Raw genomic sequence first — 19,528 nt, 5'->3', positions numbered from 1 at the left:
TAGGACAAATAGTCTATTTAACAAAGTAGGGTCAAGTTATAAAAACCCAAAAAATGTTGCCCCGGACAGGATCTGCGATCGCATAATTGATACGTGGTACGCCAAATGGCCCTCCGGAACTAAGTTGGCCTGCCCCACCGTGCGACCGTTATGCAGTCCGCAGATCAGTTCTGCGGTCGCACAGTGCGTCGCAGACCTGTTCTGTGGTCGCATAACGCACCGCAAAACCTCCCTCCGCAGAATTTCCAAACTGGTTCTACGATCAATGTGCGGCCCGCGAAATCGTTTTGTGATCGCATAATGGATCGCAAAATGACAAAAAAAAATCCAGTTGCCTATCTCACTCTGCGACCATTATGCAGTCCGTAGAGTGATTCTGCGGCCGCATAGCGGGCCGCAGAAGTGCGCCCAAAATTTTTCTTTAATTTTCAGTGCATTGTTCAACCCAAAAAGTCAGAGCCGCGCACCTAAGCCTACTCCGCACCACGAAACCTTGAATTCATTTGCGAAATTTTTCGGGGATTTACACTTAAGTACTTCGATTTTTTTTCCCTAGGGGTTACACTTTTCATGTTAAGCAATGTTTGCTACATATATGTTTCAGAATTATATTAGTGTTTCCGCACTTGATTTATATCATCCAGACTTTCAGTATATCGCATGTGTTAGCTTATCTTCCGCATTCAATATGTTATGATACCACATGTTGATTCAGTCAGCAGTTGGTTCCCTCGGTCGCATGTAGTCAGGCACCGAGTGCCTTGTTACGTACAAGACCAGGTTCGGGGCGTGACACTTCTGCTCCGTACACAAGGGGAAAAAAAGTTTCTCCTGTGCTCGATTTGGCCATTGTTCGGTACACCTATAGCACTCCAGGTAGTTCCTCAGGTCATCTACCTTTAGCTGTTTTCAATATCTTTTTGAGATTTTGTATAATCACATTGTTCGTTGATTCCGATTGACCATTTTCGCTCGGATGATAGGGCGAAGATGTGATTCTTTTTATTTTCAAGTCTTCAAGGAACTTTGTGATCTTTGCGCCTATAAACTGTGGACCATTATCGCAGGCTATCTCTTTTGGTATTCCAAATCTGCAAATTAGGTTCTCCCACAAGAAATCCACCACCTCACGTTCGCCGATATTCTAATAAGGACCTGCTTCAACCCACTTAGAAAAATAGTCAATTAAAATTACAAGAAATCTTACCTCACCAGGGGCCAGCGATAGTGATCCGACGATATCCATTCCCCACTTCATGAACGACCATAGAGATAGAACTGAGTGTAATGGTTCTGCTGGTTGATGTACCAGTGGTGCGTAGCATTGACACTTATCACATTTTTGCACGAAAGCTTTGGCGTCTTGTTCCATTCGGGGCCAATAATATCCTGCCCTTACTAGTTTTAGTACTAAGGAGTCTACGCCTGAATGATTTTCACATATCCATTCGTGGACTTCTCGCATAACATTATTAGCTTCGGAGGCTCCCAAGCACCGGGCCAGCGGGCCTTGGAAATATTTCTTGTACAGTTGGCCTCCTTTGAAGCTATATCGCGCTGCTTTGGCGCGCAGCGCCCGGGATGCCTTGGAGTCTTCCGGTAACTTCTCGCGTTTGAGATAATCAATGATCTTATTCCTTCGGTACCAGAACAAATTAGTCGTATTCACCTCATAGTAGCTATCTGCGTCCAGAATCGAGTGCATGAGCTGTACTACCGTCCCGAAATCTAATCCCTTCATTTTCGTCGATGAATTGAGGTTAGCTAGTGCATCCGATTATGTGTTTTCTTCCTTCGGGATGTGCGTAATTTACCACTCCCGAAATCGAGCAAGCAAAGCCTGAACCTTCACCATGTATTGTTGCATGTGCTCCCATAGACCTGATTTACCACCAGCTAGGAGTCGCATTTGACTTCTATGACCTCAGAATCTAGTCCCTGGGCCAATTCGAGTCTTGCAATCAAAGCTTCATACTCTGCTTCGTTGTTAGTCAAAGAGACCATTCTTATGGCCTGCCTTAGGGTTTCTCCAGAAGGCGTTGTTAATACTATGCTAATCCCGGACCCCTTTACGTTAGAAGCTCCGTTCGTAAATAAGGTCCAAACTCCCGATGTCGATTCTGACACCATCACTACTTCTTTGGTTGCCAAAGGCAGTAATCTCGGACTGAAATCGGCCACAAAGTCAGCCAAAACTTGTCCTATATTTATACTCTATATCGTATTCACTCATTTCGACGACCCATTTAGCCAATATACCTGAGAGTTCGGGTTTGTGAAGGATATTCCGCAGGGGAAATGTGGTTACTACAGCTATCCGGTGACATTGGAAGTAAGACCTCAGCTTCCGAGTGGCGTCTACGAGAATTAAGGCTAGCTTCTCCAAATGTGGGTAGCGAGTTTCTGCTCCCGTTAAAATTCTACTAACATAATAAATGGTAGATTGTGTACCTTCGTCCTCACGGACAAAAATGACGTTTACCGCTACCTCTGAGACTGCTAGGTAGATTAACAATGTTTCACCTTCCTCCGGCTTTGATAGTAACAGAGGGCTTGACAAGTACCTTTTCAAATCTCTCAAAGACTGCTGACATTCCGAGGTCCATTCGAAGTTGTTTTTCTTTTTGAGCAGAGCGAAGAAACGGTGGCATTTCTCTGATGATCGGAAAATGAACCCGCTCAAAGCGACCAATCTCCCTGTGAGTCTTTGAACTTCTTTCACGCTTGATAGCTTGTCCGGGATGTCTTCGATGGCTTTGATCTTATCAGGGTTTACCTCAATCCCCCTTTGTGATACCAAAAACCCCACGAACTTGCCGGAGCTGACCCCGAACGCGCACTTCTCGGGGTTAAGCTTCATGTTATGCTTTCTTAGGATGTCAAAAGTTTCTTTCAAATGTTTAAGATGATCACCTGCATTCAAAGACTTTACAAGCATATAGTGTATATAAACTTCCATGGTTTTCTCTATATGTTTTTCAAACATCTTGTTTACGATCCATTGATAAGTGGCTCCGACGTTCTTTAGCCCGAAGGGCATCACATTATAGCAATATGTGCCGAAATTCATTATGAACGAAGTTTTTTCTTGATCCTCCGGGTTCATCTTAATTTGGTTGTATATGAATAGGCATCGAGGAAGCTCATTAACTTGTGACCGGCCGTTGCATCAATCATATGATCGATGTTTGGCAGTGGGAACGAGTCCTTTGGGCATGCCTTATTCAAGTCCTTATAGTCTACACACATGAGAAATTTATTATTTTTCTTAGGAACTACTACTACGTTAGCTAGCTAGTCTGGATACTTTACCTCTCAGATCGAACCGATATCAAGTAGGCGAGCTACATCTTCTTTGATGAATTTATTTCTGGCCTCTGTAATAGGGCATTTTTTTTGTCTTACAAGGGGGATGCCGGGATCCAAGCTCAACTTATGTACGACCACTTCCGTCGGGATACCTGTCATATCCGCATGCGACCATGCAAAATAATCCGCATTAAATTTAAGAAATTCAATAAATCCAGACCCGATCTCGGGGTGTAGTCCTGTCCCCAAGTGGAATTTCCTATCCTAGAACTTTTCAAATAACGCGACTTGCTCAAGCTCTTCCGTTGTGGACTTCGTTGCGTCCGTCTCTTCTGGTACCTGGAAATACCTCGGCATCTGATAAGATTCTGATGCCTCTTCTCCCTGGTTGACTTTATTTGATTCGGGATTAGGTGTCGGTTCCTGTAATTGCTAGGCATGCTCCTTCCCTTTACTACTGGAGACCAAAATCGCACTCACCTCCTTTGCTGCCGGTTGATCGCCTTTAATCTGCTTATTCCCCTCGAGAGTCAGGAATTTCAGCAACTAATGGTACGTTGAAGGCACAACTTTCATCTCGTGCAACCACAGTCTTCCCAGAATAATGTTGTAACCCATATCACTGTCCACAACCTCGAAAAGAGTCATTTTTATCACCCCTTCGGCATTTGTGGGCAACGGGATTTCTCCTCGGGTTGTCACGCTTACGAGGTTGAATTCGGCAATGAGTTTTGTAGCCGGAATGATATTTCCGGTAAGTTTGGCTTGTTCCAATACCCTCAACTGTATAATATTAGTCGAACTCCCTGGATCCACCAAAACACGTTTGATTTTAAAATCTAATACATTTAGAGAAATTACCAATACGTCGTTGTGCGGTAGCAATAATCCGTTTGCATCCTCCTCCGTGAAAGTGATGTTGTGTCCAGTGACTTCTCGGAGTCTCTTGCTGTGGGTTATTGATACCTACATCTTTTTTGCTGGCGAGAAGGTAACTTCGTTAATCTCGTTTCCCCTAAAAATCATGTTGATCGTCTGGCGCGGGGGTCTTCTCCTGTTTTCGAGGGTTCCGCGTTATCACGGTTGCGACCGTAATTTTTCTTGGCCTGGTCACTTAAGAATTCTCTAAGATGACCATTTTTCAGTAATGCCGCCACCTCTTCATGCAGATGTCGGCACTGCCCAGTCAGGTGGCCATTCGTCCCGTGGTATTCGCACCACAAAACAAAGTGATGTTCATTTTGCAACTCTTTCATTTCAATCCCTTGAAAAATGAAAGTGATGTTCATTTTGTATTTATTTTTATGCTGAATGTAATGCCTTTATCCTCTATTTTGTATTTTCACCATCTTCATATATTATTTATTAGTTAAATATTACAATTTATTTGTTTATTCTCTAATTTCCTTGAGATTATACAAAACAAAAATACAAAAATCTAAAATATTTGCTTAGAACTATTCACTTACTTTAAAATTTGTATCAAATATTAAGTTGTTGAAACATTAGATATTAGAAATTGTCTATTAAGCATCTGACTCCACTACATTTATTATTATCAAAAGCAATACCCTTTTTTTTGTAATATTCTGTAAATTAATTTACTGACCTCTCCAAACTCTGTTATTCATTTAAATCACAAAGAATATAACTAATGTATCATATTATAATATTAAAATGTAATGTAAGAGTTCTTGGAGGGAGGGAGCTGATGGTCTATCGGAAACAGCCTTTCTACCCTAGGGTAGAGGTAAGGTCTGCGTACACACTAACCTTACCAGACCTCACTAGTGAGATTATACTGGGCAGTGCTTTAATATGAGAGAGAAACACATGTGTATCATAACTTCAATAGGTTGCAAATCGATAGCAACGTGTGCAATAAACAGCCAGATGGGACCCAAAATTAGGGTCCCTCTGGCTGGGATCATACCTCATCGACTTTAGGAACCGTGCTTCTTTAATATTCCTCATAGCCGAAACCAACTTTACTACACTGACGTTGAAGTTTTATTCTGATAGCCTGGGATAGGAAAGATCCCAAGAACCTGACATTTTTTTGTCATGCAATGATCTATTGTTCCGATCGCGATAAGCTTTTCTATCAGTAACAAACCTATCTGCCGATCGGAAACCTCTGTCGCGTCCTTCGGCCCGTTAGTAGGGCAAAAACTGCCCTCTCGAAGACCGTCTATCTGAGTCAAAATCGTCTTTTGATTTTTCCTTATTTTTCTCCTAACCTTTTGCCGACGCCAAATAGCCAATATGATCATCTTCAATCCTTATCATGGACTCGTACCTGTTGTGAACATCCGCCCAAGTCGTCGCTTGGAACTCGAGCAAGCTTTCCTTCAATTTTCGGAAAGCATAAGAACTTCTCGGATTCAAACCCTTGGTGAATGCTTCAACCGTCTATTCATCTGGAACCGCCGGGAGCAACATTCTTTCCTTTTGGAACCGGGTGACGAATTCCTGTAGCAACTCAGACTCTCCTTGTGCAATTCTGAATATGTCAGCCTTTCGAGCATGCACCTTTCTAGTCCCGGCATGGTCCTTAATAAAAGAATTTGTGAGGATCTCAAAGGAATTTATGGAATGCTTGGGCAACAACGAATACCACGTCAAGGCTCCCCTCGTGAGGGTCTCTACGAATTTCTTTAGCAAAATAGATTCAATCTCGTGGGGAGCTAAATCGTTCCCCTTCACCGCCATTGTATAGGTGGTAATATGCTCATGAGGGTCCGAAGTCTAATCATATTTCGGCACATTGGGCATTTTAAACCGCTTTGGGATTAATTCTGGTGCCGCGCTTAGTTTGTACGACAATTGAATATACTTCTTTGAGTCTTGCCCTTTTAGCATCAGTGGTGCACCCGGGATTTGGTCCATACGGGCCTTCACTTCCCTTATAAACCTTAAGAGTTCGCTTTTGAATGGATCGTTTTCGTTGTTGTGACCAGACCCGCTCCCCCGGCCCCATCGGATCCAACCTCGCCCCTCGGGATGTTGTTGTCGACCCTCTACCTTGTTTAATTCATGGGAGCACCGGGAGGAACTGGGCCTCATCCATTTGAGTTATTGGAAGCACCCGACAACGCATGTTTTAGTTCCGTCATAACCTTATCTTGCCGTGTGAGATGGCCTAGAATGACCTCTTTGTTGCTCCTGCAGGACCCTTACCGCTTCAACAACATGCTCCTCTTCAACATCATCGGGAATCGCCTCCCGAACACGTCGCAGGTACCGCTTGCCGTGGACCAGCGTGGCATCGTTTCCCTCATTGCAGGTATCACTGATTGAATCCGTGGGGTAAGGCTGGTCTCCTTGGGTCTCAAGATTGTGTGTTGTTAACACCATTATTTGCTATTTTTGTGATTTTTTTCTATGAACAAATAATCAAAACACGTTAGTAAAAGAGGCAAGGACTGTCTAAGCCCCACAGTGGGTGCCAAACTGTTTACCCGTAAACGGTACAGTTGAATTTATACGTGTTTTCTAGACAAGCGAATTAATTCGATCCTGAAATAATAAAAAAATTGACGAAATATGCAATAATTAGCCTTGAGATGAAGATAAAATAGTAGAAACAGTAGTTCCGGGAGCAAGGCTTTCGGGCACAACAATAATGAAATCAAGAATGTAAAATTGCATAAAGTTTTGAATATATTATAGCGTAAGTTTGCCAGAAAATTCTTACCCTTTCCAATGATAACAAAGCTCACAATTTATAGTTACATCTAGGGAACAAGGTCCTAGGATCATGCCTTTCTTTAATATCAATTATGAGGGTCATTGAGGAATGTGTAACGGCAGGATGAATGAAAAATTCTTTGTAACAGGCAGTGTACTAAATGCTGTAGACTATTCTCCATTAAATGCTACCGAGTGGCAGGTATTTACTGTATCTTTATGAGCATCATTCTTTCCGGTAACAAATGGAACAATTGTCTTCGGTTTTAGGTATCCTCTACCTTCGACTCCACGTGTCACTCTCTTGTGCAATTACTTAGCATAACGTATTTTACCCTATACAATACCCTAATTCACACTAGTTAAAAAAGAAAGAACTCAATGCACATGCACTATCATAGGTCAACTCAATCACCAAGGAATGTGGCAGGATAAATGAGATCTTTCATCCGTAATAAAATATTTCAAGTTTGAATCTTATGAGCGGAGGCTGATCCAAAATAGAAACTCTTTGAGTTCATCTTTTAAGATTTTTAGCATTGAATCTATTATATTTAAATTTATGATTATATCTACTATTTTTGCAATTTCAATGAAATTTTACATAGAAATTTTATTTCACGTCGAAAGTTATGAGTTCAATTGAATCTGTCATTAACACACGACATACGCCCTGCCTAAGAATATTAGAAATCGGGGTGTTTTAAGAACGGGATACAACAAAAGACAGACAAAATCTCTTCGACATTTAATAGTACAAACAATACTGAAGATAAGTCGAGCGAGTCCTGCTTGCTATTTGCTACAAAATAAATAGGAATTGGCGTCTGATAGATTTTGTCGCTAAACATATTTTTGTCGGTAAGTTAATTTTACGACGGATTAATGATTGATTATAAAAAAAAATCCTATTGGCTAGAATTGTTAGCAATAGACTAGACGAATTTCATAGGTAATTCCGATTTTATTTTTTTGGTTGGTAGTGTTTATTTCGGTTTACACTTCTCTAATCATCATTTGGCATCGTTATAATTGATGTATTGAAATATCACTCTTGTTGTCCTAAAAATTAAAAATGTCTGGTTAGAGGTACGAGCTGGTTAATGCATTAAATTCGTAATATATATTGGGAGTTTGATTCTTTAATCTTTCTTACAACCCTGCACATTCATTTTGTAATTAATTAGATATTCACAATATTATAGAAAATAAGAATAATAATAATAAAGAATATAAACCGCTGACACAAGAAATATCACTGTCAGGTAAGAAGTGTAAATATTTATCCTTTCTCATTGTATCCAACAACGGAGGACCCATTAGTGACACATTGATTAGAGTATTAGACAAAGATCCACTATAGTTATGATAATATATGATGCGATTAAGGAAATTTCTGCGATATGCATGAGCCATTTTAAAAATCATCTTAAGTTTAAAATTGCTAAGAGAAAGAAAAGTTCTACAAGTATTTAAACAATTGTCTTTTTCCATCCGGGGAAGTCAAAATTTGAACTTTGTGAGTTTCAAATTTTAGGATAACAACATAAGTTTGTTAGTAACTAAGTTCTGAATTTAACTTTTCTATATATTTAGTGGATTTTTTAACATGATTTGGACTAAAGTTATACAAAAACATGTGTGTAAACTTCTAGCTCCGCCGACCTTTTTTTTTTTAACAACACTATAAATTACTACAAATAAGTGATCCAAACCAAAAGGCTTAGAATTTCCTAAATAAGAGGAAAAACTAAATGCAAAAAGGTCGTAATTAAATTATAGATGATCGGTCATCCAAAATTCAAAAAATTGTCACCAAAATGTACTCTACGACATGCATCTACTGTCTATATGACTCGAGCAATCACCAAATCGCTTAAATTGTACATGATCAATGATCTTAATTAATCAAGTTTTGTTTATATGCATTGATATGTGTAAAAATTATTTATATTAGATCACTTATAAAATAAATACACCTTTTCCCTATGATAATCATTAATTAACTAGTAACGAACAAAAATTATAATTAACATGCTATAATATTGTTTGTGTAAAAACTTTTTATACCATAATATCACCCTTATAACTTAAACCCTAGTGCTATTAATTAGCACGTCCAAAAGTCATTCATAATTTGCTACTACCTACTAGTTGTGACATGAAATTTCTATAGTATACAATTCAAAGCTACTTAAGTATGAAGTCTTGGTAGATATAATTACTCAATATAATCTATGCTGTCAAACGATAGCAAGGTATATCTGGCGGAGTTAGTTGAAGTACAGATAAGCTGACCTAATCAACACCGAGAAAAGAAAACAAAAGGTACATAAGCACGAGAAGAATTTAAAATTCGTCTTAGTACCTACACTGATTCAAGATAACCCCAAGAGCCCCTAAAGTTTGTTGGTAAACTTATTATTAAAATGTCATAATGAATAGTAGTTAAATCTCTCTATAAAACTATAATAACTGTCCAACTAATCAGACTCAAAGACATCTTTAGTCAAGATGAGAAAGAAAACAAGCAAACTCTTTTTCTCAGTCTCTTCTTCTACTTCCTCTTTCTCTTTCTTCTTCCTATGTTTAGGTATATTTTTCTGCATGGAAATGGTCATGGCACAAAACAGAAAAACAACAGCTCCCATAAATGTTGGAGTTGTGATGGACATGGATGAATGGGTTGGGAAAATGGGTTTAAGCTGTATTTCCATGGCTTTATCTGACTTTTATAGTTCTGATCATGGCTCTGATTATAAGACCAGACTGGTTCTCCATACTCGGGACTCGAAGAGAGACGTTGTTGCTGCTGCTGCAGCAGGTAAATTATATATATATATATATTAACATTAAACTTTTTATTTGCACCAAGAAATTCATACTTAAGAAAACTACACAACAGTGTACGTACTAAGTCGATACTAATCTACTCCATATGTCTATTTTCATTTCCATATGATCAAAAACTGTATTAAAAACTTTCCATAAAAATACACTAGACAATCTATGATCTTAATTTGACATTCTATTAATGTTATTCAAGTGGTCTAGATTGGTACACGTATATGATTGATCATAGCTAATCCTTTTGATATTGACTTCATGACTTTGTCAATTAAAAATATAATTAAAGATTTTAGAGAAAATAAAATTTTTATTATAGGAGACAGGAATATCATGGTAGAGTGGTAGTAACAGACATTTCTTGTTAGTCCAGTTGACCAGTTCAAACTTCAAACTTGTAAGTAATAATTTAATTAAGCTAGAAATTTGTTCATAGAACTGATTATAATTTATATAAAAGAAAAAGAATTACCTACAAAATTTATTGTTATCTACGGTTTAATTGCATATAACTAATAGAATTTTCGATAATCCGTCACTTATAATAATCCATCGTTAGTAATAATGAAAATATGTCGTTCAACTACAAAATTCGTCCGTCACTAATTCCTATTTTCTGATTATATAATTGGAAACAAACATAATTTTGTATAGGTACATGCGTTGGAAACATATGGCACTGACTCGTAATTCTAGTAATTTGGTTTCTTTTTGGAACATATAGAAATGTCAGGTTCGGTAAGTTCAATATTCTAATATATCACCTTCGACGTACTATTTTAAATGTCTTGATTAGTCAGTCGAGTATTAATTAAGAACGAAAAAATATGAGATATGGTTACTTGTTTAATTTAAAACCACTGTTTCATAACTAATGTACGTAAGTATCTTTCCCCCCCTTATAATTTACTATTAACATTTTCTAGCTAATACCATAGAAAGTTTTGAACGACCAGACTGTCGGTTTGAAAAGAGGACCCGTAACAACTTATGAAATGAATAAGCGAATAGTTATACGATAAGAATGGCAGCTCGGTGAACTGAGCTTCCGTTATGTACGGGGTTTGGGGAATAGTTATAAGATAATGACCGTAAAGGATTGTGGTGGGATGAATATAATTTTTTATTCTTTCACCCTTAATTAAAAGGTTCTGGTGCACTAAGCTTCCGCTATGCACGAGGTCCGGAGAATTATAGTTATAAGATAATGACCGTAAATGATTATGGTGGGATGAATATAATTTTTTATTCTTTCACCCTTAATTAAAAGGTTCTGGTGCACTAAGCTCCCGCTATATACGGGGTCTGGAGAATAGTTATAAGATAATGACCGTAAAGGATTGTGGTGGGATGAATATAATTTTTGATCCCTTCACCCTTAATTAAAAGGTTTCGATGCACTAAGTTTCCACTATGCACGGGGTCCGAAAAATAATTATAAGATAATGACCGTAAAGAATTGTGGTAGGAAGAATATAATTTTTGATCCCTTCACCCTTAATTAAAAGGTTCCGGATTCGAGTATTAAGAATAGAAGAAAAGCACTTCCCCCTAAGACCTTACACAATACAAATCTGAATTAGTCTGATCTCCGGACGGGGTGAAAACAAAAAAATAGTAGCGAGATATTAAAAATAGGTTGGTGACATGGCAAGTACAGTTCCTTTGGTCCAGTGTTTAAGCATGCAGGTACACGTAGGAGTGTCAATAGATATTTAAAAATCGACTAAACCGACCGAACTATATCGAACCGAATCGATTTTTAGGTTTCTTTTAATAAAACCGTAAGTTTTATATAAATCTATAATTATACCGATAATTTAGGTATGTATTTTATTTTATGAAAATAAACCGAAAAAATATCGAACTATACCGTACGAAATATATTTACATGAAAAAAATATATCTATATATTAAGTTTGAAAATAATAAAGCATTAACATTTTTCTTAGGTCTTGAAATTATGAAAACGATTACAAGCCAACAAGTAATTAAACTCAAAATCCTTATTCCCAAACCTATTATACTACTATTGAAACTAAATTATTTCCAACATATTCACTAGCAAGACACAAGGTATTCTAGCGATTATAGCAAACTACAATGTATTGAATTTTTTCTTTCGTATGATTTAAATTTATATTTTCGAATATTTAATCTCCTATAGACTTTATTCTTGAGTCCCAACTTACTTAAAATCTTTCCACTCGTGTGATTTATATTTTCTTTGTCTTTGCTTAGTTTCTTTTACGATGTTGTAGAATAGTTGATAGATCTATACTCTGACCATCTTTCATGTTTTCTTAATTCATTACCCTTTAAATAGTAAAAATGTCTAGATAGTTTTACTAAATCCTATAAAAGTACGTGTGTTGTTGCATTCTGCTTCTATTAGTGGCTTTTAAGTGACACTTAAAAATATATCGAAAATTAACCGAACCGATACCGAAGAGAAACCGACATGATAGATACAATTTCTAAAAGTCTAATTTTAGATATACATAATAGAATAACCGAAAAATTAGTATGATACAAATTTTATAATATAACCGGCCGAACTGAACCATTAGCGGGGATAGTTACATGCATGAACTAGTTAGATCGACTGATATATAATATATAACAAATAAAGTACATCATATTATAGCAAATGGCATTGTGTTTTAGGTAAGTTGACTATTAAATTAGGGGAGTGTATATTTTATATCGAAGGTCAAGGATGTCGAAAATCTAGCCTTAGCTAACCAGAAACAGCCAAACAGGTCTTTCTAGATTCCCATGGTGAATCTTGCTAGCTAAGTACTATACTAGTACAATAATGCAACCCCAGAACAACTTTTTTTTATTTTATATAATTGTGGTATTCGGGTCAACTTATATACACCTCGATTAATTTTAACGAATACACACGTTTCTCTTCTTTATTTTGATTTCTTTGAAATCTATTACTCAGAGATACTTTTATTGGACTTAACTTACATTATTGGACTTAACTTACATACTGCAAGGTAAATTTTTCTATAATATTAATGTAATTTAACTGTTGTAGTAGATTATCTGTTTATTTTCCAGATTAGTAACTTCAGTTAGTATGGATAATTACCCGTAGTTACCTTTTAACAATAACAACAACAACAATCCAGTATAATCCCACTAGTGGGGCCTGGGGAGGGTAGTATGTACGCAGACCTTACCCCTACCATGAGGTAGAGAGATTGTTTCCAATAGACCCTCGGTATCCTTCCCTCCAAGAACTCCCCACCTTGCTCTTGGGGTGACTCGAACTCACAACCGTTTGATTGGAAGTGGAAGTTCCTTACCATCAGAGCAACCCGTAGTTACCTTTTAAGAGCCTCAATAATGCAAAAATTCTCGAGTTTAACTTATATATACCAATAGTGTGAAGAAATTATATCTATCAGTATAAAATTACCTTCTATATAACATGTTATTTATCATGTTTTGAATATCAATAAATATTATTTAAAATAATTTCTTTCATGATTATTATTGTATGAAATTTAAACTCTACTTTTACTGATTCTTTCTTTGAAAATGCAGCACTAGACCTATTGAAGAATGTTGAAGTGGAAGCCATAATAGGTCCAACATCATCAATGCAAGCTGATTTCATAATTGGTTTAGGAGAGAAATCTCAAGTACCAATCATCTCATTTTCTGCTACAAGTCCTTCCCTCTCATCATTTCGTAGTCCATACTTCATTCGTGCCACTCTAAATGATTCCTCTCAAGTTCAAACCATTAGTTCCATTGTCCAATCTTTTGGATGGAGAGAAGTTGTCCCTATATATATTGACAATCAATTTGGAGAAGGAATTATACCATTCTTGGCAGATGCATTAGAAAAAATTAATGCACGTATCCCTTATCGAAGTATTATTCCTGAATTCGCCACTGATGTTCAGATAAAATATGAACTTTCCAAATTAATGAGTATGCAAACTCGGGTTTTCATTGTGCATATGACAACTTCACTTGGTACCCGAATTTTTACTAAGGCCAAAGAACTTGGAATGATGAGTGAAGAGTATGTTTGGATTATTACAGATGCTATGGCAAATGAACTCACTTCTATGGATTCTTCAGCTATTGAAGCCATGCAAGGTGTTATAGGAGTGAAGTCCTATGTCCCCAGAAATAAAAGGCTTGAAAATTTTACTACAAGGTGGAAATTGAAGTTTCAACAAGAAAATCCAACAATTCTTAATGCAGAATTGAATGTGTTTGGACTATGGGCTTATGATTCAGCCACTGCACTAGCCATGGCAGTGGAGAAATCAAGAACCACTGGAGCACCTTTTCAAAAACCAAACATCTCAGGTACAAATGGAAAATGGACGGGTTGGATCAAATTGGACGATTAAATCAATGGACGGATCATAACCCAATTCGACCAAGGTTTTCTTGGATTAAAATGAGTTGGGTCAAGATGGATCAGATAACAGATCATATAACCCAACTTGTCCAACATGGTCCAACCTTCCCCTCTTTTTCATTTTGCTGTTTGAAAAAAATGTGAAAGTTAAAAGTATTTTTCTTAAATTATTAGCTTAAGTTCTTCATATTTTACATAGTTCTGAATCTTCAAAAATTATTTGTATCTTTAGGTTAGGTTACTCTATTTAACCTGTTTTGACATAATAGTTTGATGGGCCATTTTGGGTTTAATGGTTCAAACAGTTCGATCAAGTCAACAAATGGGTCATAATCCAACCCGTTTAAACTTGGACGGATTTGGTCAGGTTAAAAAAAATAATTTGATTTTGACATCTCTAAAATTTTCAGGAAATGCAACAGATCTTGAAGCTTTTGGAGTTTCCAAGGATGGTCCAAAGCTTCTTCAGGCTATACTAAACACTACTTTCAAAGGCTTTAGTGGAGACTTCCAAATTGTTGAAGGGCAATTGCAGTCACCAGCTTATCAAATAATTAATGTGATTGGTAATGGTGCAAAAGGAATTGGTTTTTGGACAAGAGAAAATGGGATTGTTAAAGAATTGAATTTGAGAAATACAAACAATGTATATTCAATTTCTAAGGCTAATTTTGGCTCTATTATATGGCCTGGTGACACTACTTCTGTTCCTAAAGGTTGGGTGATTCCAACAAATGGGAAGAAATTGAAGATTGGAGTTCCAGTGAAGGATGGTTTCAGTGAGTTTGTGAAAGTTACAACAGATTTTACTACTAACACAACAACAGTAACTGGTTACTGCATTAATGTTTTTGACGCAGTGATGGAAGCATTACCATATTATGTTCCTTATGAATATGTTCCATTTGCAGCTCCGGGAAAGTTTACTGAAAGTTATGACGATCTTATTTATCAAGTATTTCTTGGGGTAAATCTCTTAGTTTCCCTTTTTATCTTTATTAGTACATTTGTATCTTTGAAACCTTTCAGAAAGGGCAGTGCAAGAGACATCATACAAAAATTATGGAATTTTTAGACAGCCCCAAAAGATATGAAGTGTTTGGAAATGCTATTACATATTGAGAGAAAGACAAGGACTTGACTTCTATCGATGTGAAATCCATTCTATTTCTCTGATGTGCATGTCGTCCCATAAGCCTACTCTACCTTAGAATGCGCTAGAGAAAAAAACGAAGCTCCTTCCTTATTTTTAAGATTTCTTTTGTTACTCCACTAAAGAGCCTGCACTTCATCTTTGGTGTTAAGATAAATATGTTTCTTGCATATTTTAACAAGTTGCTAGTACTAACCAATGAGCAGACCTTTGATGCTGTTGCAGGGGACACTACCATTGTCTCGAATAGATCGCAATATGTTGATTTCACATTACCATACACAGAATCTGGAGTTACAATGATGGTGCCAATCAAAGACGATAATAGCAATAGTGCATGGGTATTCTTGAAGCCATTGACTTGGGAGCTATGGTTAACAAGCTTTTGTTCTTTTGTTTTCATTGGCTTTGTCATTTGGCTACTTGAACACAGAGTAAATGAAGACTTCAGAGGACCTCCTAGTCACCAAGTTGGCATGATCTTTTGGTTTGCCTTCTCAACTATGGTCTTTGCACAAAGTAATTTTTCCCTCTCCTCCTTAGTACTTTCTCGTTCCATTTTATATAATACTCTTTTCTTTTTAGTCTGTTCCTTAATCTGTTTCAATGATAATGATACCTTTCTATATTTGAAATTTCTTTTAGCTTAAACTTCTCATTTTATCTTTAGTTACATGATGTTACATTCATATAGATGTCATGGTATGTTTAAGTATTTAAGACCACAAGTTGGCACTTATGATATATGCCAAAAGTCTTTCTTTTTAACTTAAACTTCGTATCCAGTCAAACACCGTCATTTAAATGAAATAAAGGGAGTACAGTCAAACCTTTCTATAACAGTCTTATTTGTTAGATATTTTTTTGTTGCTATAGTGAAGTGTTGTTATAGAGGAAATATATTATAACATAAAATAAAAATCAATTTCAAGAAAAACTTGACTTTTATAGTGAATGACTGTTATATAGGGATGCTGTTATAGAGAGGTCTAACTGTATATACAAATCGGGCAAATTGAGGAGTATCTAACTACTCTCTCTATACATAAATAGAGAACATACTTCAATCTGAATTAGCTATTACTCTTATATATAGCAATGCTTTAAACTTCTAATCTGAATTTTCTCCTTTTTGAATCTTGATACTGGCAGAGGAGAAGATAGTAAGCAATTTGGCTAGGTTTGTGTTAGTTATCTGGTTTCTAGTAGTACTAATATTGACGTCAAGCTACACAGCAAGTCTTACGTCAATGTTAACAGTTGAAAAACTCCAGCCAACTGTTAAAGATGTAAAAGAACTTCTGAAGAATAAGGAGTATGTGGGCTACCTACAGGGTTCTTTCGTACCGGGACTTTTAAGAAAAATGAACTTTGATGAGGATAGGCTTAAGTATTATAACACTCCAGAGGAATGTGTTGATTTACTCTCTAAAGGTAGTGCAAATGGCGGTGTTGCTGCTGTTTTTGATGAGATTCCTTATGTGAAGCTTGTCCTTGCAAATTATTGCTCGAAGTTTACCACCGTTGGACCTACATATAAGGCTGATGGCTTTGGCTTTGTAAGTAACTCCTCTTTTTCTCAATATATTTTGTTGTTGTTTAGTACAAGAATAACAGGTAGAGGCGATCTAAGGCGGTAATATTATGATCTCATCATTCTTGTGATTTTCATCTAGGTCTTCCCAATGGGATCTCCACTAGTACCTGATGTTTCAAGGGCAGTTTTAAGTGTGACAGAAAGTGAAAAGATGGTACAAATAGAGAAAGCATGGTTTGGGGAATCTACTTGTTCAGATTCTAGCACTTCACTTTCCTCCAATAGTCTTGGCCTAGATAGCTTCTGGGGACTCTTTGTCATAGCTGCAGTTGCTGCAATTTTGGCTCTCCTCATCTTTCTGACAAAATTCATGCAGGAGTATTGGCACATCATAAAACGATCTAATCTTTCATTCTGTGAAAGAGTCAGAATCATGGCTAGAAAGTTCGACAGAAAGGACTATAGTTGCCATACTTTCAAGAAGAGTGAACTAAGAGATACAATGAGAGATTCAGCACATATGGATTGTTCACATAGTCCAAATGATAACTTGTCAATGCTATCTTCCCCACGAACGAATGGACCACCAAGTCCAAGCATTTCTAGTTATACAGAGCAGAGTTTTCATTTTCCAGGAGAGGTAGGAACTCCACCTTTACATGAAGAGAATGTAGCAGTTAGTACTACTCAGGAGAGTGTCATTCAGTCGGCGGTTGATCTAAGTGCAGGACAATGATGTTTTCTCTTTTCTAGCTTTTGATTTGTATATTGGTGCAGAAACGGGTTATGATAGTTTTAATATTAGTAAGCCTCTAACATGACTCTTACATGGTATTAAATTCATTTTTACTTCTTCCATTGTGCAGAAGAACAAATCAGATAATGTTAGAGCGATTTGATAGAAGAGAATATTCAATGGCTCTGATCAGGTGTTCTGTTGAATCTTGGAACTGCAATGGACATGTTTTCCATTAACTTCAATATGTCTGTGTTTTAGTTCAATTACACACTCTCGTTGTACTACAATTACAGGCTCAACGCCTTAGCCATATATAGAATCTAATACTTTCCAACACGTATTTCGTCATATATAGCATTATCGTCTATGAAGTGTCTCAGGCTACTATGATACAACTTAATTCACAACAGGTCACAAGTAAGAACGAGTAATTCACATAAAATCTCATGTACAAGTAGTCAATTACACATAGTACTTAACAAATAGGAGCACATAAACAAATACTAGAAATAGAGAGGGTTCCCACTCACCTCAAGCTACAACTACGGCACGAGCCTCAAACACCATCTCCCATGTCGGCCTATAGTATTTTGTTAATCTAACAATAACACAAGATAATCCATCAATTCGAGTCATAGGACACAAGGATCAACCAAAAAAAGCCAAAATTAACTACACTTAAACCTTAGGTTTTGAGCTCCTTCTAAATCCTCCGGTACTAACTCATCATCACTCAAACAACTAAAATACACCAAGTGAATTGATTCCACAATTAAAACTCACTTATAATGTTAATAAAATCTATTACTAGAAATAATAAGGTCCGCCAATTCAAAACCATAATGCCAACTTCTCTATTTAATTATCCAAATTCTAACTTTTATTTGAAACCGGAAATAATTATTTTGGTATATAAATGACAAGCAAACAACGAAGAGAGAAGAGAAAAACTAAAGAAAATGGAAAGCTTTCTTACGGGTGCGTCAATGGCGAGAAAAGGGTATGGCAGAAGGCAAATTTTGTTTGCCTGTGTATGAATTTCGTCGGCAACTCTAAACCCCTCTTATCCTTTCTTTAGCTTTTCGTTTTTGTTTGCAATTTCCTTCCCGAAGCCCCTTCACGCGTAATAGCCTTTATTTTGCATAAATAACCTCTCTATTTGAAGAATTAACCCAAATAGCTACTCATCCAATTGATTAAACTAAAAATAACCAGCAATATATATATAAATATATATATAATATGTACATAATCATATATAATTAATATATAATTTATGTATACCAACTAAGAAAAATAAACAACAAATTCGACGAGCTATTTGTATAAAGATCCCTAACTATTCCCATGGTTCCTAGATGGACTTTGGCACGTAAAAATTTAGTTTTTAAAAATTTTAACCTCAATTAGAAATTATTTATATTCGATGGTCGAAAAAGTGTATAAATTTATATAATTTTTGTATATAATATACAAAAAACATACTATATTTATTCGACAATTATTTTGAGCGCGCTATACAGTGTCATTTTTCCTAAAAATTTCACACAACAGCCTATTTGGACTCTTTCATTTAATCCATACCTGGTATTTTAAATATTATACACAAATACGTTAAAATTGACTTAAAAAGATATTTTTGCCCTTCTACCCAAAAAGGTTTTGCATTTTTGTGCTGCCAACGATGCACCAACTTCGAGATGTTGAAGTTTCACTATAATTAGGGGCGCATGTAATGTGTTACCAACGGGGTTAATTGAATCCATAACTCTCGATATAGTAAATATTTATATATAAAAATTTATTAAAATGATATAAATAGTAGATATGAACCCATAACTTTAAAAATATAATAAG

General features: G+C 36.4%; 1 protein-coding gene and 1 long non-coding RNA gene across 2 annotated transcripts; one reads left to right on the top strand and one right to left on the bottom strand.

Annotated features, from left to right (window-relative positions):
* The first annotated feature begins 9,524 nt into the window (after nt 1-9,524).
* Nucleotides 9,525-17,790, top strand: LOC104114796 (glutamate receptor 2.1-like). Its single transcript, XM_033660919.2, has 6 exons — nt 9,525-9,823; nt 13,408-14,187; nt 14,653-15,209; nt 15,602-15,914; nt 16,548-16,954; nt 17,072-17,790. Exons 1-6 carry the CDS (start codon nt 9,607-9,609, stop codon nt 17,666-17,668), a joined length of 2,871 nt encoding a protein of 956 aa, XP_033516810.2. The 5' UTR covers nt 9,525-9,606; the 3' UTR covers nt 17,669-17,790.
* On the bottom strand, nt 17,322-18,790 carry LOC104114795 (uncharacterized). The gene is made up of 3 exons (XR_004511718.1): nt 18,648-18,790; nt 18,202-18,269; nt 17,322-17,585 (listed from the first exon to the last, which is right to left on the bottom strand). It is a non-coding gene; the product is annotated as an uncharacterized lncRNA (long non-coding RNA).
* Between the last annotated feature and the right edge of the window lie 738 nt (nt 18,791-19,528).

This window comes from Nicotiana tomentosiformis, chromosome 12 (genome assembly GCF_000390325.3).
Source record: "Nicotiana tomentosiformis chromosome 12, ASM39032v3, whole genome shotgun sequence".
NCBI classification, from domain to species: domain Eukaryota; kingdom Viridiplantae; phylum Streptophyta; class Magnoliopsida; order Solanales; family Solanaceae; genus Nicotiana; species Nicotiana tomentosiformis.
Note: the sequence above shows the minus strand (reverse complement) of the source record. Positions and strands in the feature narration are given on the sequence as shown.

Coding starts and splice junctions, on each gene's coding strand:
- LOC104114796 (XM_033660919.2), top strand. CDS start 9,607: ATGGAAATGGTCATGGCACAAAACAGAAAAACAACAGCTCCCATAAAT. Junction 14,188..14,652: donor TCAAAAACCAAACATCTCAG/GTACAAATGGAA, acceptor TAAAATTTTCAG/GAAATGCAACAGATCTTGAA. Junction 16,955..17,071: donor AGGCTGATGGCTTTGGCTTT/GTAAGTAACTCC, acceptor ATTTTCATCTAG/GTCTTCCCAATGGGATCTCC.